Below are 20935 nucleotides of genomic sequence, written 5' to 3'. Positions count from 1 at the left end.
ATAGAAATGAAAATTTATTGATACAAAATAATTACAACAAAGTGTAAGTGTGTAATTGATTGGGAATATTGAGAAAGCCCATACGTGCATAAAAGTAAAATTTTTTGGAACAGCTACTCTTAAGGCCCAATGACAAAGACAATGAAAATTAAACATAAACATAACATAAGCTTAAACCTTGTGTCCATGTTATTTAATGAAAGCATTCACAATGAATTACATAAGCATAAAAATAATCTTAATCATAAGACGTTAACGTGAAAGTTTGCAAACTCCAAACTTTCATGCTTATGTTTATGCGATTTGGAAACAATACACAAGCGGAAAGCGTGTTTTCACTTTTTGTTTAACATCTCATGGGCTTTGCCTACAGGCAATTTTTTGATCTATTGGCCGTGATGATAGCTAGGTGCGCAACATGGAATCATATGACGGAAAGTTGATTATTTTACATCTCCGTTTCTTTGATTTCAAGTATTGAAAGCCATATACTGATGCCTTTGTAGTTATCAGAAACATAAATTGAATAGCTACATCGTCAGTCATTCTGCAATTCTCCATTTTTATGTAATAGATTCTGTAGTTTTGTTGATTCGGTATGTTTGTTTCCATACACGTGTTATGTTTACGTTATGTTTCATTTTCATTGTGAATGGGCCTTGGCTACTTAAGTTTGTGGCATATGTTGATGTGCTTATGTTAATGTTTACGTTATGTTTAATTTTAATTGTGAATGAGCCTTTACTCAACAGTTTGAACCCGTAAGAAAATATATGAGGTTAAGAAGAATAAGTCTAACATTTTCCGTAGATTGCATCCCTATGCGGTATCTATTTTCCGAGAAAAAAAATATATAAAAGCTGTTCGATATGTGTCGTTTCTCAATATTTTGAAATAGGCTATATTAATTAGCAGAATACAATACGAGTAAAATATTACATCCATATTTGCAACAAACGGTTACTTAGCAAAACTGTCACAGATTATCAATACAGAGTGTTTCAGAATTCCTAATACAAACTTCTAAGGGTTGTAGAGGGGATTAACTAGATACAGTTTTGATTAGGAACTCGTGTCCAGAAAAGTTTCGTTTCGATGCTAAATAAGTTTGAAGATCGATTCGATTTAAAATCCTGGTACGCAAACAAAATGGCCTGAGGGCAACATCTGCAGTCCTATGATATCGTCTGTCTTGCCCTGTACTGCTCCATGACTGAATCACAACTGATGTGAAAGTGGACTCCACAGAACTGCTTGTAAACAGACGACACACGATATCACGTAGAGCTGAGTAATGTTGAACAGGATAGATGGTAAGGACATACTTTGTGTACTCCTCTCAATATTTGACTTCCTTCTGACATTTCTTCTCCTATACTGACTTTCAATTGTTTTTTTATGAACATTACTAAACAGTCATATAGGTTATTTTACGACGCTTTGCAAAAACTTCTCAGGTGTCTCTTTCTAATCCACGCCAAATTTCTTAGGGATCCCCATCTGTTTATTCTGTTAAAAAGCCTTTTCTAGGTCCACAAATACTATATACACTTCTTTATTCTTGTCCAGGTATCCTTGACCGATCCTCCGTAGCAGTGCAATTGCATCTCTCGTACCTTTTCCTTCCCCGAAACCAAACTGCCCTCCTTCCAACTATTCTTCCATATTAGAATATAATATAAACCTCTACTCACTATTTGCAAGAGAATCTTCGCCGAGTGCGATATTACACTGATAGACCTGAACCACTTACATTTGTTAGCATTATTTTTTTCGGTACTGGAAACAACACTGTCACCGTAAAATCTTCAGGCCCCTCGCCTTTCTCATATTCGTCGTTGCATAATGATAGAATTTGCTTCTTATGTTCACCCAAGCATTTCAGTAATTCAATGGGGACTCCATCAACTCCTGGTGCTTTCCCACTCTTCATGTCCTACCTATATTAAAACTGAATGAACGTCACTGACAGAAAAAAGGAAATAAACTATACAATACTTTGATGTATGCTGTATCGATCCAGATAAATCAGAACATGCATTCTTTGTTCTGCACTCACCTCAGATTCGCGTTTCACTACAGGAAACGAAATCGGCACCGGATCTTCCTCAAATTTGATCTCAGTTGCGAGATCTTGGCTCTGGTCCTCATATTCCTCCTTTATACCAGTCACATGCTGATCTGAAAAATTCCGTTCCTGCAGTACAAAGAGACATCTTAAATGAGCAATTTATTACACTGTTACAAGACAACTTCTAACTTAACTAGTTCTTCTCTATGTGTCCGCATGCCATAGTCTGATCACAACCCACGCATGTGCTTTACATTACGTTGAATAAGGCCAGGATTCATATGGAAATGCATATTTTCATGCAAAAACCTTTGTTATACATGTTAGTAACGTCTGTGATGATGAATACGCAAAGCTAACAGATCACAGTTTTTAATATTTAGGCCATTACCCAGATAATATACTAATGTGCATTATATTGTAGCATATCCTCAACACTGTGTTAGATTAACAACAATATTTCCATAGTTTTGTAAAAAATAATAAAACACTGGATTCCTCTCTTGCCAGCACATAATATTTTTCCGATGGCTGCACTCAATGGATATAAATTCCTTGTGTATGAAGGGAAACCGTGGAAAAACCACCATTGCCTACCTTTTTTCCGTTGAACTACTGCACAAAAGTAAACATTCCCACTTATCCCTACCTACCTGACTCTATCGCCTCTACCCTCCTTTTATATGTTTCAATTATTCTGAGTTGTTGCACTAGAAGTATTTTGTTTCGTACTGACAAGTACTCAAACATTATACCATTGAGCTACCACACAGATCGACAAGGGGTTTTTGGCAAAGTCCTTTCGACAAGTATGAGTGGGGAACATTGTGGGGCATGGAAATGATTCACTGTCAAATTCGTGAACTGTACCACTATCTAAATTAAAAACAGTTTATGGCACAGCAGGGTTATGTTGCGTTTAGAGGCGTGAGAGAGAATCAGTAAGCAGAATAATAAAGATAGTGTAATGCAAAATTTTGGCATACGCTATACTGCATTGCTACGGCAGTCATATTTGCTTTCCATAAATATACATTAACAGTTTCGCATATGTTAATTCCTCACACATTACACTTCTCTTATATAATTGGTTGTCAGGAAACGTTAATAGTGAGGGAAATGAACCCAGATCGATTATGTCTTCCAATGGAACTCAGTTTTATATCTACGGCCACGTTGTATCATACATACTGCCATCAGTAGACAAAAGAAGAATCTGGAATGAAATTCAAACCAAAACAACAAAACAAACCCCTATTTTTTAGAGGGAAATTATACAGAGCATCGCAGCTTTAGAAAAGGAAATGCATTCCAACCTTACCTCAAACAAATTAACTTCCTGGAAGTCGCAAACACTTAATAATATGAGTATTTATAAATATTTGGAGTTTTGAATATATCAATTTTCGCTGGTTGCACTCTGCTTCCATATAGTCAATACCTGGTTTCTTACTCGTAGCATGAGTATCACAGGTAAGAAAGATTCAATGTTTAATTAACAGGAAGTAGACAATAAAGATAGGTGGCCACTTACTGAAAATAATGCGTTTGAATTTTTAATGCAGTATTGCTTACTTGTCCGCATTTCCGAATGAATCATCAAATTGTATTGTAGTTTACCGCTAGAGCGCATTATTTCATTGCAGTGTTTGAACTGAATCTGAAAATAAAATGAATATCCCTGTAAATTAAATAAATTATGAATGACATACCTGGTTAAGTTAGTATTTTCCCAATCTCATATACGTCTTTCTCCATATAACCTTGCTATAATTCTAATTTCGCAAATTAAATAGCTCTTCATAGTGTAGGACCTAATAAGATAAGCTTCGCGTCATCCATTTCTTTATATCTTCAATATTACCGCGATTGAAGGTCTTGCAGTCGATATATTTGTCATCACATTCTCTATTTCGATCTGGACTGTACACAAATCTATTTAGAATTCTCTGGTCAGAATCCTGAAGGGAATCCGGTCATATGAACACAGGTGATATGGCCAAGTGAGTGATTATCCATTTAAAATAATGCAAAGGATAAAAAACCGAACGTGCCATATGGATCCATCCTGGTAAGTGGACGCTTACCTTAACAGCAGCAGGATGACTGGGCATAGCTAGGGGGCGTACACACACGCAGACAATACACACAAAGACACAAATATACACCAATATAAACACACAAATAATATTAAACTAAAAAAAAAAAAAAAAAAAAATTCGCACGCACTTATAAAAAATAGAAATTTCAGAATTTTGTCGGAACATGTAGCCTATGTATTATGAAATATTCTGAACATTCTATTATGGTCGCTGTATTAGGTAGTGTAATTTATGAAAATGTTAAAATGTAGGCCAATTCTTGAAGTAAAGGCGCTAATATCTGTTTGTAGAACTACTAACAAAAGAAAATTACTTATTTGAAACAGTAAACGTATTGAGATTTTTAGACAAAAGGCATAGAAACAACAAAAAGAAGTCGTGTCCTTAAGTACAACATAATACCAAGCACACTGTGGAATAGTATAACCCAATCAAAATATACCATAATGACTCGAAGAAGAACACAGTGCATTCCTTGAGCTCCACTCACCTCAGGTTCATCTTTCACCACAGGGAAAGAAATTGGCTCCGGATTTTCTTCAAATTTCACTTCAGACGCGAAATCATGGCTCTGGTCAACACATCCCATCTTTACACCGGCCATATGCTCATCCAAAAGATTCCGTTCCTGCAGTAAAACGAGAAATCATAATTGGGCACTTTGGGATTAGTGTAACTAAAGGAATGCGGACAGCAAAAATGGACTAATTATTAAATAATTTTGAGTACATGCAAGGCATATCAAAAGCCTGAACTAACCTCATTTGTCATAGATGCGTATATGCAAGACATACGAAATCCTAAACCAATCTACAATGTCACTCATTCGTATATGCAAATCATAAACAAAGCCTAAACGAACCTGTCACAGATTCGCATATGCACGGAATACAGAAAGCCTAAAGTAACATTACCTATTGTAATGAATTAAGTAGGCTATAGAGGCCTATATATTTTATTTGTTTATTGATTACAAATTGTTTAGCATATTTTCTGGCTTCCGTGATGGTGGAGAAAAGTATGTTCCTCAACAACTTCAGAAAATAATCACAGAGAAATTAGCGCACAAGTACTTTTTGTGATTTTGGAAGTGAAAATAGTTGAATTTGTAAAGTAGTTGTAGTGGAGGTGGAGTTGAAAAACGAATGATTTTATAGCGACATATTTTGGAGGAAGAAGAGTTTCTTTTTTCACATCTTTACTATAGCGTTACCAAAGAAAGGGGGACAGAAAAAAAAGGGAACACATATTCAGACAATTTTTAGTATAGGCCTATACTGTACAAGGCATAATAAATTAACCTAACCTTACCAGTCACCGATACGTATAAAAATAAGGCATAACAAAACCCCTAGCCTAACCTCACCTATCAAAGATTCGTAAGTGCAAGGCATACCAAAAGCCTAAAGTGATGTAATATAATTTAACCTGTAACAGATTCGTAAAAAGGAATAGGTAGAAATGTATCGTGATATTAAAGCTTGTAATATACAAATAACCTAGTAGGAAAGAAAACACCTATTCGCTAGTTTTGCGAACATGACAAAACAATTTTTAACAATATATCCCTATTACCTAAACTTTCTCTTTATATGAACAAATTAACGTAATGATAGTTAACTCATTTCAAAATAAAATAAACAAATTACAGTAGACATCTAGTTGTACAGCAAACAAATGCCAATCTTCGATATCGCACCACACCACACACGGGACTGAGGTCTGATTAAGTTTCTTTATGGGTTAAATGAGGGGATAGCTAAGTGACATTAACCCGAGGAATGTGACAAGGTTAGTGGGTTAATTCAGGGATTTATCAAAGTGAAATGAGGGTAGGAATTTTGTAGTGTGGGGAGATACCTAAGTTTCACCCAAACAAAATACACAATTATTACTACTATTATTATTAATAATAATATCGCCAGGAAACTAAGAATATTATATATAAAATCCACAAGGATAGCTGCCCTTCGGTAATGTTTGCCAAAAGAGATAGCATACTAAACAAGTAGATATATAAAAATAATCACTTGTGTTATCACACTCTCTCGTGTGGAAAACAGCTCCTCACCTTACTATGGCAAAAGTTATCAGAACTGGAGATTCTTCAGATATGTTTTCTGATATAATGGTCGTAGCCATCCATCTTTATCTAATTCTCCTTTTCACAATCATTTGACCGCCAGTTGGCCGTGTGCAGGAACTAAGGAAGCCGTGATTTTCGCTGATAAAGGTGCACTCGAACAGGGTTGCCATATGTACGACTATAGTCGTACATTTACGATTATTTTGACTAATTGTACGAGGTACGACTGAACCACAGTCTAATAGATACAGTCACGCAACTCATACGTATAAAATATGCCAACATTTGACAGCTGGCGCGACAGTAGCCCTCTAGCGGCAGGCAAGTTACAAGTGTGCACACGACTTATGATAACACATCAGAAAACAGGTTTTGCGTAGTTTATTTTATATTTTTATGCTATACAATAAGTGTATATGGTTCTTATTAATTCTACTTTAGAATCCTAGAAGAATTTCACACGCAGCTAATCTACAAGTTTCAGAAGCTGGGAATAAAAGTAATTCTTTCTGCTCCTTACAACTGAATCATGGCTCTGATCACGTATCATGGTTTGAAATAATATAATTGTTCGTGCGTGGTCGGTTAATTCATTCATTCCTAAATATATTTATGAATCATTGGAACTTTGTATTTCCTGTGAGAAGAGTAAAAATTAGTAGCTTCAGAATTGTAGGGCATATCTCGTAGGGTACATCGCGTGGTGAACTCCTCTCCCGATTTACTGAGAAATTAACGATTTTGCATACCGCAAATTGGGGTAAACTTGAAAATAAAGAAAAGGGGAGGATTTAAACATAAATATGAAGTTCATTATTTTTCCATTTCTTAAGAACCTGTATTTCCTTTATTATTTTGAGTCACAAATAGCGCTGATGTTATGGTTTAAATTTTTATGGCAAGTTTACCGCATTTTACATTACATTTCCAGTTTTCACACATAATGCCTAAGTTTAACTTATCCTACCTATATAATACGTAATTTACATGCACTTACTGTTAATATGACGTAGGTGAGAACAAATAAATGAACACACAATTTTGTTGAAAAAATTGTAACTTCAATTAACTCAGAAAATGTAGGCCTAATTTTATTTTCAGAGCAGAAGTGATGTAAGTCAAAAATGGGTAATTAGGGGTTAAAGTAAACATACTGTAAAATACAACGCAAAGTGGCAGTTAATATTGAATGTATTTAAACTATTAATAGTCGGTGAATAGAACGAAGGATATATTAATTGCTACTTTGCGCTGTATTTTACAGAATTCTTACTTTAAACCTCATTACCTGCTTTTGACTTACACCACTTCTGCACTGAACGGCTCAAATAATCACTGGGAATGTAAAATCAACACCAATAACAGTCATGCAAATTATTACAGAAAAGATTGCTTTTTATATTAAATTAAAAAAGGCTCTTTTATTTCTTGAGAACTTAATACGTCTGCCACATGAATCTACACCAACACATCAGAAATTTATCGACACAGTCTGGATTTATTCAAGAAGTGAATATTTTGCAAAAGGATTACTATACTCCATGAATTCTTGCAAAATTAATACCATGAAACCTACTTGAATGCTATATAACATTCAACTTTTTAAAAATATAAAGAAAAAAACACGAATACAAAAATTATGGAATTACTTGCATTAAAAACTGTAGATATATTATCCAAAATCGGAATGGTTACACATTTACACATATGATCTCTGCAAAAAAATAATATACTGTAACAGGTATTTACTTTGTTTTTATTTAAACTGTTCTTCCTGACATACAAATAGGTAACCGATAACTAATAAATGTTTTATAGAACACAATACGTAGGCTATCTACAACGTGGATTATTGGTTATGACTGAGTTATGATTTTCTCTTGGTCTTTAGGGAATCTGAAGAACGACAAATTCGGAGATTTAAACTTGTTACTGCAATTTTCGTCATTGCACATATTGCCTTTATTCCGACGCATGATTAAAACGTTATTATAACATCTCGCATCCCTTTAAAGCACGTGCTGGCTGTATCAACCCTATGACCAGTGCCTTGCCTGCCGCTAGGGCGCTAGTGTCGCGAATGTTGGCAAAAAAAGTGTTGAAGTTGCGCGACTGTATGTATAAGACTGTGACTGAACTCTAAGTCGTACGCAATTTTGTACGACTATTTTACTGAAGGGACAAAATTATTTTGGAACTCACAATGTCCGACTATAATTTAAAAAATTAACAGTTAATTAGCCCCTTTTCTAGAAAACTTTTCTTCATTCAGTATGTCATTGACTAATATCCCTGATCACACATATACTCTATATGCTTTTTGGCTTTAAGGCATACATGGGCACAATTTTCGGTTACGTGAGGCACTCGATTTGAAATAGTTTGTTTATTAGGAGAGGAGACTACAGGGTAGGATGAGAAATATAAACTGCTGTGACCTGCGTCACCTTATCGTAATCGCTAAGGCGGTCAGTGGCGAATTATTAGGAAAGCGCTTGGTTAACGTGAGAGAATCGAAAACTTTTATTCATTTTGGCAAATTAATTCGGCTGCTTTAATCATAAACCTCTTTACTCTTTCTCCATCATTGAACTGATTTAAATCACAGGCGAGAAATTGCGTAACTTGCCAATAAAATTCCATCACGTTTTCTGCGTTTATTTTATTTTATTTTTTTTTTTATATTTTGGCGTTTATCAAGATTTCTTAATAGATTTGCACGTTCTCGACCTAAGATAATTTCAGAAAATCATATTTCGCCTTCGATTTATTTAATTCAGGCCCCTTATAACCCCCCTTTTAAATATTTCGGATACAGATTTATTATTAGTATAGATAGTACCGAAGTAGGATTAAGAAGTCTAAACGCGCCGACATTTTAGCGGTGTCGGATTTGAGTCGACTGCAGGTGGATTAATTTGATGTAATCAACAGCTGCCGCAATGATTGATATTAAATATCTCCCATTGCGGCGGCCAAAGATATAGTTTCTACTGACTCACAATTCAATAATATTATTTTGACCAAGCGTCATCGTGCATGCTTTGCCGAAAATGACAGTGTTGATGAAGAAAAGGTAATTTGAATGCTAAATGTCATTGTGAATATAATCTATTTAACTTAATTACTAATATTCTTGCTTGGATGAAGAAATGGATGCTGGAATACGAAAGACTGGAGAATGCTGGGTTTACAGTGAAAGATCTGTTCTTACACAGAACACTATGCATGAATGAATATATATTTATAGGCCTATTAATCTTTTTTTTTTTTTTTTTCGTATTATGTGAAATATATTTTTGTGCACTATCTATAAAATAGTAAAATGATGTAAATACGACAATTTTGTGTTGAAGTACGACTATTATCATAAGTTGATACGACGATTGCGTTTCATTTATCTAGCAACCCTGCACTCGAACATTAAAACCAGCAACCTCGCATGTAAAAAAAATTTTTCACTTGAAGCTTGGGGCTATCGAGTGAGTGGACCGGGGATGGATCTCCCAACTAGATTTTTCAGACTTCTAGAAGTTGAGTAATATAATTTAAACATTATAATTGACGCCAGCTTTGACAATTTTACACAGAAGGATAGTTACGAGGCACTGATTGTTACCAATTCATATTCACAATGTAAAACACAACAGTATTAACATTTTAAGTTACTGTGCATATTAACATTAATGCAGTAATATTTAAAAGAAAAAGAATGGAATGGAAGTTATTTTTTTAATTGACCGCATCTGTACATATTCGCTTTTAAATACACCGTCTATGGAGCTAAGAAAACCGATGAACTACCGAAATACATATGATATTCATACTGTTTATGGATTATACACGCAGAACAACGGAATAAACGACTTGTATTATGAGTAAAGTTACTAGGCTGAGCTCTGATAGTGATAACAATGTTACAGTAATTGCTGTACAAAGAAGACGAGCCTTGTTGCTTTTTACAGACGAAGTGTGGGGTTCAAAATACGAGAAATTCATTAAAAGTGTATTGGTATGAAGAGAGTATAACTTAACCACTGTCCACTAGAAATAAAGATGAAATGGAAGATATGCTGATGATGAACTCGACGGAATGGTCTCGCCATACTTACATCTGGTGAAAGTCTTGTCTCCATTGTGTCAGCGTCACCACATGATTGTATAGCTAATGGATCAAACTGGGTTCCATCTTATCACATCCTTTACAACTAAAAGAAGAAAAGCTGAAAGGTAGCCTTTGCTGTTTTGAGACGTTCGAAATGATCTTCACATCACTGACTTTAACATATGTATGTGGCAGCAAACAGTTTATTATGAATAAATTAGTAGTTGATTGCAATTTGTAGCCCTCTGTCCTCGCTATATCTTAAACACGTTATAATAGCACTGGCTGGTATGAAGATTTGTTACGGCATATCAGACAGTTCGTATGGAAAAAGTAAAATAAGTGCATAGGGTGCATACCTGGCAACGATTATTACTTACTTACTTACTTACTTACAAATGGCTTTCAAGCAACCAGAAGGTTCATTGCCGCCCTCACATAAGCCCGGCATTGGTCCCTATCCTGAGCAAGATTAATCCAGTCTCTATCATCATATCCCACCTCCCTCAAATCCATTTTAATATTATCCTCCCATCTACGTCTCGGCCACCCCAAAGTTATATTTCACTCTGGTCTCCTTACTAACACTCTATATGCATTTCTGGATTCGTCCTTACGTGCTACATACCCTGCCCATCTCAAACATATGGATTTAATGTTCCTAATTATGTCAGGTGAAGAATACAATGCGTGCAGTTCTGTGTTGTGTAACTTTCTCCATTCTCCTGTAACTTCATTCCTCTTAGCCCCAAATATTTTCCTAAGCACCTTATTCTCAAACACCCTTAATCTATGTTCCTCTCTCAGAGTGAGAGTCCAAATTTCACAATCGTACAGAACAATCGGTAATATAACTGTTTTATAAATTCTAACTTTCAGATTTTTTGACAGCAGACTAGATGATAAAAGCTTCTCAACCGAATAATAACAGGCATTTCCCATATTTATTCTGCGTTTAATTTCCTCCCGAGTGTCATTTATATTTGTTACTGTTGCTCCAAGATATTTGAATTTTTCCACCCCTTCGAAGGATAAATGTCCAATTTTTATATTTCCATTACGTACAATATTCTGGTCACGAGACAATCATATACTTTGCCTTTTCGGTATTTACTTCCAAACCGATCGCTTTACTTGCTTCAAGTAAAATTTCGGTGCTTTCCCTAATCGTTTGTGTATTTTCTCCTAACATATTCACGTCATCCGCATAGACAAGAAGCTGATGTAACCCGTTCAATTCCAAACCCTGCCTGTTATCCTGAACTTTCCTAATAGCATATTCTAAAGCGAAGTTAAAAAGTAAAGGTGATAGTGCATCTCTCTGCTTTAGCCCGCAGTGAATTGGAAAAGCAACAGATAGAAACTGACCTATACGGACTCTGCTGTACGATTCACTGAGACACATTTTAATTAATCGAACTAGTTTCTTGGGAATACCAAATTCAACAAGAATATCATATAATACTTCCCTCTTAATCGAGCCATATACCTTTTTGAAATCTATGAATAACCGATGAACTGTACCCTTATACTCCCAATTTTTCTCCATTGTCTGTCGAATACAAAAAATCTGATCAATAGTCGGTTTATTACGCCTAAAACCACACCGATGATCCCCAATAATTTCATCTACGTACGAAGTTAATCTTCTCAAAAGAATGTTGGACAAAATTTTGTACGACGTCAACAGAAGCTATAAACCTCGAAAGTTACAATTGGTTTTGTCCCCATTCTTGAAAATAGGTACAATTATGGACTCCTTCCACTGTTCTGAGACAATTTCCTTTCCCAAATAGCAAGTACAAGTTTATAAATTTCGATAGATAATGCACTTCCAATCTCTTGTATTAATTCTGCTGGATTTTGATGATACCTGGAGACTTGTACTTTCTCAGATTTTCTATCGCAATTTCGACATCTGAAAACGTGGGGTTTTTTTTACTTATTCCTTTGCTGTGGTCGTGCCGGAGAATCAGTCCTATTCCGAGGCTTATTGTAGGGATTCGTAAAAAGCTGGTTTTTTTTACGGTGATGGGTTGTTAGCCCTTCGCCCAACCCCCAAACTGGAGGACCACCCCTTATCGTCTGTCCACGACTGCTTATTCAATATATTCGCAGCTAACCTCCATATCTGGAGGCCGTCTCCTCAGGACGCGCCATGCCGTGGTGATAGGGACCCACAATACATGGTGGTAACGATTATTACGTAACTTTAAAGAATTAATATAAGGACCGTGACGTCATTGACGTTTTCGTAAGGTATACGGCGAACATAATGGATTTATGTATTACAGTCGTCATATTAGTAAGAAATTTTATGGGAGGCAAATGATATAATGTACCTATGCAAATTTACATTATTCAGAGGGGCTAGGCCCACCAAGTCCCAAAGTTAGACCCACTAAGTCCCAAAGTATTACTAATTCAAGAAAACTTCCATACATCATATATCACAGCATAATACGAAAGAAACATGAAGAAAAAATGTCTGTAGATTTCATATAATTTCGTAAGACAATGGTGACTACATAACATTAATCAAACATAACCACCGTATAGATTACAATAACGTTCGCGACGTCAACAATAAAGTCCGGCCTTCTAATTTACACAACAAAAAATGATGCAGCATTACACAAGAAATAAAGTGTGTAATATTTCGTTATTTCGAAACTTCAACTAATTGATAATACGGAAACAGTTAACAATAAAGATAAAAATTATATGAACTTCTTTTAATAATTAACAATTATACGAGTCAGTGGAAGTAAACGAAACAACCCTTATTTAAATACGCAACGGGCCAAGTAACACGGGACCTGGTAAATATTAGCAAACTGTATCAAAGACATGGCTAGGAACATTAGTGTTTTCAGATATAATAAATTGCTATTAGGAAGCAATGCTTTCGGGTTTAACACCAGTGAATGTCTGTAGTATTTACAGTATCCTATTCACTCTCAGGGATTTTGTAAACTCTACAACTTATTTTGTACCGATATTGTGATTTTGTTTCAACATTATTAATAGCGCACACAAGCAATAGAAAAAAAGAGAAAGAAGATGAAATGGTTTATTGAAAAATAAATAGGTCATTCAATGAAAAGATACAAAAATTACTAATTTCGATCATATTTCAAGTACCACTCGCTAGTAAATAACATACAATACCATAACGGATTCATTTAATACAAGAAATTGTTCATATAAGTAGTGATTTTAAAGATAAGTAATCAAGATGTAAAAAAAATATGGTGTTATTGTTACCTTCTATCCCATCATGAAAATGACCAAAATTATCTGGTTTCATAATAAAAGTAATGATTGATTAATAAAAGATTGACCATCCTAACGTTGAAAGTATCTGATTCATCTCAGATCTTGTAATAACATAACTTCAGATCTCGAAAGCTCAGTGTATCAGAATAACGAAGCACAAATCCGTAGAAATGATTGTCACAACCATCCATGATTTTGAATAGTGGACAAAGAGTGCTGTTTTGAGGAAGAAAATGAACTTGAACAATATTTCCTCCTGCAGCCTTTAGTGGCATCAACAGACTTTGAGCTGGAAAGAAAAGGGCTTACGATATATGATGAATTACCCGAGGTACTATTTCAAATAAGGCAGAATAATGCTGTATTCATGACCGATTTACTTCTAGTAATTTATACTATTAATAACTATAATAAAGTCACAGTTCAGCTCTGGCTGCAGTGATGTTCATTGCTCTGCATTACTTAGATTTTAAGTTCACAAAAATGATCGTCGTTGAATAGAAGACACATGCAAGATAAAACAATATTGCTACAAAAATCGTGTATTGAGCAATTTCTCACAAATAAATTATGAATATGCAATTAATCGTGTTTGCTTTCATCCTGCCATGTATACGAGTAATTAAGTTAGACAGCAAAAACAATTTGACAGCAAATATATTTAGAAGGTTTCTCGTCTGCGAGGAGTTATTTATGCTTTATTATAAAACTCAGATCGAAAAACACTTCCCACAATCATCGCAATTGAAAGATTTCGTGATTGTATGCAGGTGTTGAAGGCACTTTACGTTACTCATGGTCGAAAAAGACCAGAATAATTACATTTGAAAGGTTCCTCGTCTGAGTGCACAAATTGTTTTTCTGGCCACTCGATTGAAAGGAATACATAAAGTTCGACAGTTTTTTCACTCCTGTGCACTCGTCTATAGCTTTTCAGGGCAGACTCGAAGACAAACCGGATTTGAAAGTTTTCGCACTCTGTGCAGGAGTTCATGCCCTCTTACGCCATTCGAATGCCAGAAACAAATCGAACATAGCATTTTCGCATGTGTGTGGCATTAGCTCTTTAGGGATAAGGAATCTGAGATCGATTGCCACATACACAGCATTTCAATGGTTCCTCGCGTGTGTGCAGGTGTTCTTGTCTCTTAAGCTACTCGATTTAGAGAGATAATCGATTTCTCACCCGTGTGCACGCGTTCATGCATTGTAAGATTACGCGACGCCGATTAACACGTCTCACAAACATCACATTTAAAAGGTTTTCTCCCCTGTGTGAAGGCGTTCATGGCTTGTATCACCACTCGACTTCGACAAGCACCTCAAACATCACCTTTTGAAAGATTTCTCATTTGTGTGAAGGCGCTCATGGCGTCTTAGATTACTAGACTGCAAGAAACACTTGCCGCAAACATTGCATTTGAAAGGTTTCTCACCAGTGTGAAGGAGTTTATGCCTTCTTAGATGACTCGACCGCGAGAAGCAGTTACCACAAACATCGCATTTGAAAGGTTTGTCACCAATGTGACCGAGTTTATGCCTTGTAAGAATACTGGAACTCAAGAAGCACTTACCACAAACATCGCATTTGAAAGGTTTGTCGACTGTGTGAAGGCGTTCATGGGTTCTTAGATAAGTCAACTGCGAAAAACTCTTGTCACAAACATCGCATTTGAAAGGCTTATCGTCTGTGTGAATCCGTTCATGGGATCTTAGATTAATCAACTGTGAAAAACACTTGCCACAAACATCGCATTTGAAAGGTTTCTCACCTGTGTGCAAGAGTTTATGGGTTCTTAGATGACTCGACCTCGAGAAGCACTTACCACAAACATCGCATTTGAAACGTTTCTCACCAACATGCAAAAGTTTATGCCTTCGAAGGTTACCCGACCTCGAGAAGCTCTTACCACAAACATCACATCTGAAAGGTTCCTCTCCTGTGTGCAGAAGTTCATGCCTTTTTACACCACGCGACGTAGAAAATCTTCTACCACAAAAGTCGCATTTGTAAGCATTCTTGACTACACGCTCACGTAAATGCGTCGTCGATTTTGAAGGATTGGAGAGACATTCTTTAAACATTTCGATTTGCACTTGCTTATCTTCATGAGTTCCGGCTTGTTTTCCTGAGGAATCTGAATTCTTGGGAATCTCACACACAGTCTCGTACTCTTCATCTGCAATACTGTCGAATTGTGATGATACAGAACTCTCTTTGCCAGCTGCAATCCTGACGAAAATATACTATCAGTCAATAGAATAGTCCCAACAAATATATATTAAACTAATGAACATCAAACCTAAACGAACCTATTTCACTAGGAGAAACGTTACCATTAGAGATACAATGCTGTAAATAAATTATGAATTATGTTGGAAATATCAAAATTGTCTCACCATTCTTGTATTAACCCATACAACAAATTTCATGCGGAAAATGCATGTTTGCCAAATCTTAGTTGCTTGGCCTTTGTATTGACAATTCTCTGTCTAAAGTCGCCTGCCAGTTAGGGTAACTTTGGACAATTTTTGTTCTAAAAACACTATATTATTATATATATAACTAAAGGTAAGAAATTAATGTTTCCATGTCCTTAAAAGGAAGTGAAATTATGTTTTCATGTTACAGTTACATTCTCAATTGAATCAAGTGTATTTATATTATGAGTATTACCATTAATCGAAGATTATCCTACAAAGGAAAATCATTTACGTTTGCTTCATCGTTTTTGGACATAAATGTGCAAGTTTGTGCGATTGCTTCCCAATTCGAATTTCAATGGTGTAGCCTATAACTTCCGTTGTGATTTATTTTTATGCTACATAAAATGTTAATATATAGTTTATTTTATCACTTTCAAATTAGATTAATTTTTGCATTGTTGCCAGACAGTACAATGTTTGTAGCTAAAAACCATCAAACTCCACAAGTATTTCCAAAGAATGTATGGAATTATCAATATTTGCTGAATCACATTCTTCATAGGACGCACGCAGTGAAAGTTGTGAACTGCGCAACATTCCACTATGGCGAAAATTTCCTTGAAGAATGTTCCGCCAAAATTTTTACGTGACTGGAAATATTTAAGCAGTTTTCTCTCCATCGTTTCTACAGTGTGCACTGAACATTTTTTGTGAGTTATTTTACGACACTTTATCACCATCTTAGTTTATTTAGCGTCTAAAAGTGATGAAAGTGATAATGCCGGTGAAATGAGTCCGGGGCCCAGCACCGAAAGTTAAGGCTGGTTCACAATAAACCGGGAACGGAAACGACAACGAGAACGAGAAAAGATATAATGTAAAAATAAATTTATTTAAATGTAAGCTTTCACAATAGTTAGTTTTGAATGCCCACTCTTGAATACAATTATTTTAACAATATTTCCGTTCCCGTTCTCGTTGTTGTTTCCGTTCCCGGTTTATTGTGGAACCAGCCTTTATGTAGCATTTGCTCATATTGAGTTAAGGGAAAATCTAAAAAAAACTCAACCAGGTAACTTGCTCCGACTGAGAATGGAATCCGGGCCCCATGGTTTCGCGGCCAGATGTGCTAACCATTACTCCAGAGGTGTGGACTCGCTCTAGATATAAGTGGAATTATGGCAGTTCTATGTTGAGATGAGTTTTCGTGCTCATTAACACGCACATTTGCAGTCTTGCATTCAATGAACCCGGAATTTGAAAAGTGAGGCATGTTTCCACTGATTAACCTACAGGACGTACAAATCGCTCTGAATGTACCTTTTTATATCGTTGTCTCTTCGTTTTGACATTTCAATTTTATATTATCCTACTCTTCGATAATTCCTTTACTAGATTGCATTGGCGAAAGATTAGTTTCGGATGTTATGGACGTCGATTCTTCAAAGTATGTTGCTGTTTTTGAGAGCCAGAAAGATAATATGTACTAATGTTCGGTACTTTCGCAAATTTCCTTTTTTTCTTTGAACAAGCAGCTTTCCAGTTTTAAGAACCTTGCCCTACTTAATTTTCTTTTTTCATTCATTGTAAATATTAAAACGTCCTCAAACAAAGAAAATATAAGTCACTGATATCAACAAAACCTGCTACACTATATGCTGCCAAGCAAATAAAAACTGTGTATTATGAGAACTGTGCAACACGCATGAAATATGAATGTACATCGTTACATTGCACAAAGAAATTCACCATTAATTAAGAATTAAATTACTGACTGCTACCAATGGATTGGAAGTTAGGCACGTCGGCAGATTTTTAGTCCACAATAACAAACAAAATACGAGGATAAAAAAATTCGAATACCTATACACGTTTCATTGATACATTTCCATATTGCTGTAAGTAATATGTATTAAATAAATTTTGATTAATTTTTTAATGTAGTGGAGAATAATAAACAAAAAGAACATGTGACAGGAATGTCCTAATTATTAATATCAATCACTTTGTCAAAACACTACAGCAAGGTCCGTCGGTACCAGCTGTTCGACAGCGACATCTAGAGACCTTGCACTACACAACAATGTAGACATCTCACCAAGTTTCAGCTAGCTGTAAGCATGTTTCGGAAACTGATTGAAGGCAAAAAGCTTTCCCTGGTTATTACTAGAGGGCAGATGTTGATGAAAAGTCATCTCGTTATTTTTCACATTTGGACGATGCCTACCAATATAGAAATCCTTTCTTTGTTAATATCAACGTAAAAAAATAATTCCTTATGTTGCATATTTTGCACATTTTTACGCTTTTGAACTAATATGTCATTTTTTAAATTTTTTTCGGCATTGTAGGTCTGTTTTAATACTTCAAATAATTTTTAGAACATATGGAAGGCATTTTACTTTCTTCCTTATGGATAGATCTGTTAAATCATTTTCTAAGCAATCTAGTAGCTTGTGCAGCAAATACTGCAAACTAAGTCCATAAGAAGTTCAAATAGAAATTGTTCAGATTCATTTTCAATGAAAAATATCAGACATTTTGAAAGTTATTTGCTTCCATAATAGTGAAACATACTCCCTCTGAATGTTTTTTTTTATACCAAATACTTTTCCTTGAATCTATCGGTCTTCAGTTGTTGAGTTTCAATGTGAAATCGCAAGTAACAATGACAGGACGATCAGCGAGTTTTTCATGTGGGAGTACTGCAGTAACTATTTCAGGTCATTGCGGATTGTAGGTCAAAGTTAAGAAAATGTGAGGTTTGGCATGCTTTGAAGAAAAGACTTAGCTGCATGTTTCGTGAACTACCCTGAAATGTAGAGGGCAGAATCACTTTTTGCAACTAAGATATCTTGCTGAGGTGATCAAACGACTACAAAATCTTGTAGGCCTCTTATTTTATCAGTAAGTAATACTTCTTTGTCTTTCTTAGCAATTGTAATTTTTGCGCTTAATTCAGACAATACTGATGTACCAAATATTGGTGGATTAATTTGTGTAACAATGAATCTTATCCCGTATATTTTCAGTAATGTAGGCTGTTGTGAGGAATCTATTGCAGAGATGCGGAAAATGAGCCGAATGATATGTCAGAGTTGTTGAATCTTATATGCGCCTAAATAAAATTGTTCATCGTAAATCGTTAGCAGTTTCAGTATTTCATTCGCTGCTGGTTGCGGGAAATAAACTTACTGATCACGGTAGCAAGAAGTGAAATGGCCTGCTATTTTCCCTACAACAAAATATGCTCTAATCGATTAAACCAAGGAAACATGAAATTAATTTTCATGTATTTAAAGACGCAGCCAAAATAGGAAGTATGACTCAATTACTACCAAGGAAAATTAGAGAACCAGACATATAAATATCTATATCACACCGCCATTAAATATATGAAAAAGACCAACAACACTAGATTAATAACTATAAAAGTATCTGATTTTTGATAATAATATTGTTACTTTACTAAATTTTATAGTTTTCAGTAACATATATACAGGGTGTTCCGAAACTATTCGTTTAAATTAATACAGAAGGTAGAGAACATGAAAACAAATATATTTCGATAAGGAATCGATGGATCGGCCAAGGTGGCCCTGTGGCCTGGCCACCCAGGTCACCTGATCTCACGTGTCTGGATTTCTTCCTCTGAGGACATATGAAGCAGCTGGTGTATGAAACCGTTGTGGAAACAGAAGAAGACCTCGTCGCTAGAATTACTGTCGCTGCTGATGCCATTGCGGACATGACAGGTATCTTCGAGCGGACACGACAATCAATGGTCCGACGATGTACTGCGAGCATACAGGCTAATGGTCGCGCATTCGAGCAGTTCCTGTGAATGCCACTGACGTAATTAGCGTGCTAAACTACCTTCTGTGTAAATCGTCCCTAGGGTCAGAAACTGCCTTCAGGGACCATATGTACCATTACAAAATATATTTGTTTTGATGTTCTCTACCTCCTGTATTGTTTTGAACGAAAAGTTTCGGAACACCCTGTATATAGAGCCGTTATTCAGTAAATTATAGAAACGAAGATCTCATATAAAATATTCTTTCACTGGGTCTACTTATATAAAACCCCAAAAACTTTCACTTTGATATCATCAATATAGCATTATGTGTTGCATTAACTATAATAATATTTCATTTTTAAAGGTAATAATGTCAGCAAACATTTTTAAGTTTTATAGATGTTAATATCCACTACACAGCTGGACTCGGGAAACTATAGACCGGAGAATCAGACCTGTAAATTATTTTTATATGCTATCAAAAAATTACACAAATGAAAATCGACATTTTGGCATTATGATGTGAAAGAATCTGAGCCATCTGAACCCTAACTATGTCAGCAATCCTGCAGGTCATGGCCTTCGTGTAACAGTCTATTGGTTATTGTAGTGTGTGTTTTCTTTTATTCTGAAATGCCATCAATTAGTTCTCAAAACTGACGAAAGATGGATTTTGGAAAATAGGAAAATGAAGTACGAAAATTGACATTTCACTGAAAACTACTATTTTACTAAGCTTCAAAATGAGGGGTCATTTATTAAAATCCGTTCAGCCGTTTTCCCGTAATTTCCATTACGAGTTCAAATTACATATATAGATGTGTCAGTAGTAATTACCTACGGTCTTACTGATAAAAACCCTATATACAGACGTTTAACTGTCTTATACAATGAGTAGCTCCTTTACAAGTCGTGTGTAAATTCCTTACTAATAATCACTACATACGTCGTGTATAACAGTATAATTGTTACACAGCTACGTCACAGTTTCGTCATTACTTCGTTACGAAAGGTAATAGCATATCTGAGGTTCTCTAGTGCATCCGGTAGAGTGCTCTAGTGTGGC

General features: G+C 35.5%; 1 protein-coding gene across 3 annotated transcripts in view; it reads right to left on the bottom strand.

Annotated features, from left to right (window-relative positions):
- The window catches only part of LOC138692190 (zinc finger protein 665-like), a 39933-nt gene that overhangs the window by 9497 nt on the left and 9501 nt on the right, over window positions 1-20935 (bottom strand). The window contains exons 5-8 of one of the 3 annotated variants that reach the window (XM_069815261.1): window positions 15218-15876; window positions 4664-4801; window positions 2060-2197; window positions 73-1940 (exon numbers count right to left, since the gene is read on the bottom strand). In XM_069815261.1, coding sequence (XP_069671362.1) covers window positions 4782-4801; window positions 15218-15876 — 679 coding nt within the window. In that variant the 3' untranslated portion in view covers window positions 73-1940; window positions 2060-2197; window positions 4664-4781. Of the gene's footprint in view, window positions 1-72; window positions 1941-2059; window positions 2198-4663; window positions 4802-14002; window positions 15877-20935 lie in introns of those variants that run through there. The other 2 variants (XM_069815259.1, XM_069815260.1) reach the window with 2 other exon arrangements.

This window comes from Periplaneta americana, chromosome 16, assembly GCF_040183065.1.
Source record: "Periplaneta americana isolate PAMFEO1 chromosome 16, P.americana_PAMFEO1_priV1, whole genome shotgun sequence".
Classification (NCBI taxonomy): Eukaryota; Metazoa; Arthropoda; class Insecta; order Blattodea; family Blattidae; genus Periplaneta; species Periplaneta americana.
Note: the sequence above shows the minus strand (reverse complement) of the source record. Positions and strands in the feature narration are given on the sequence as shown.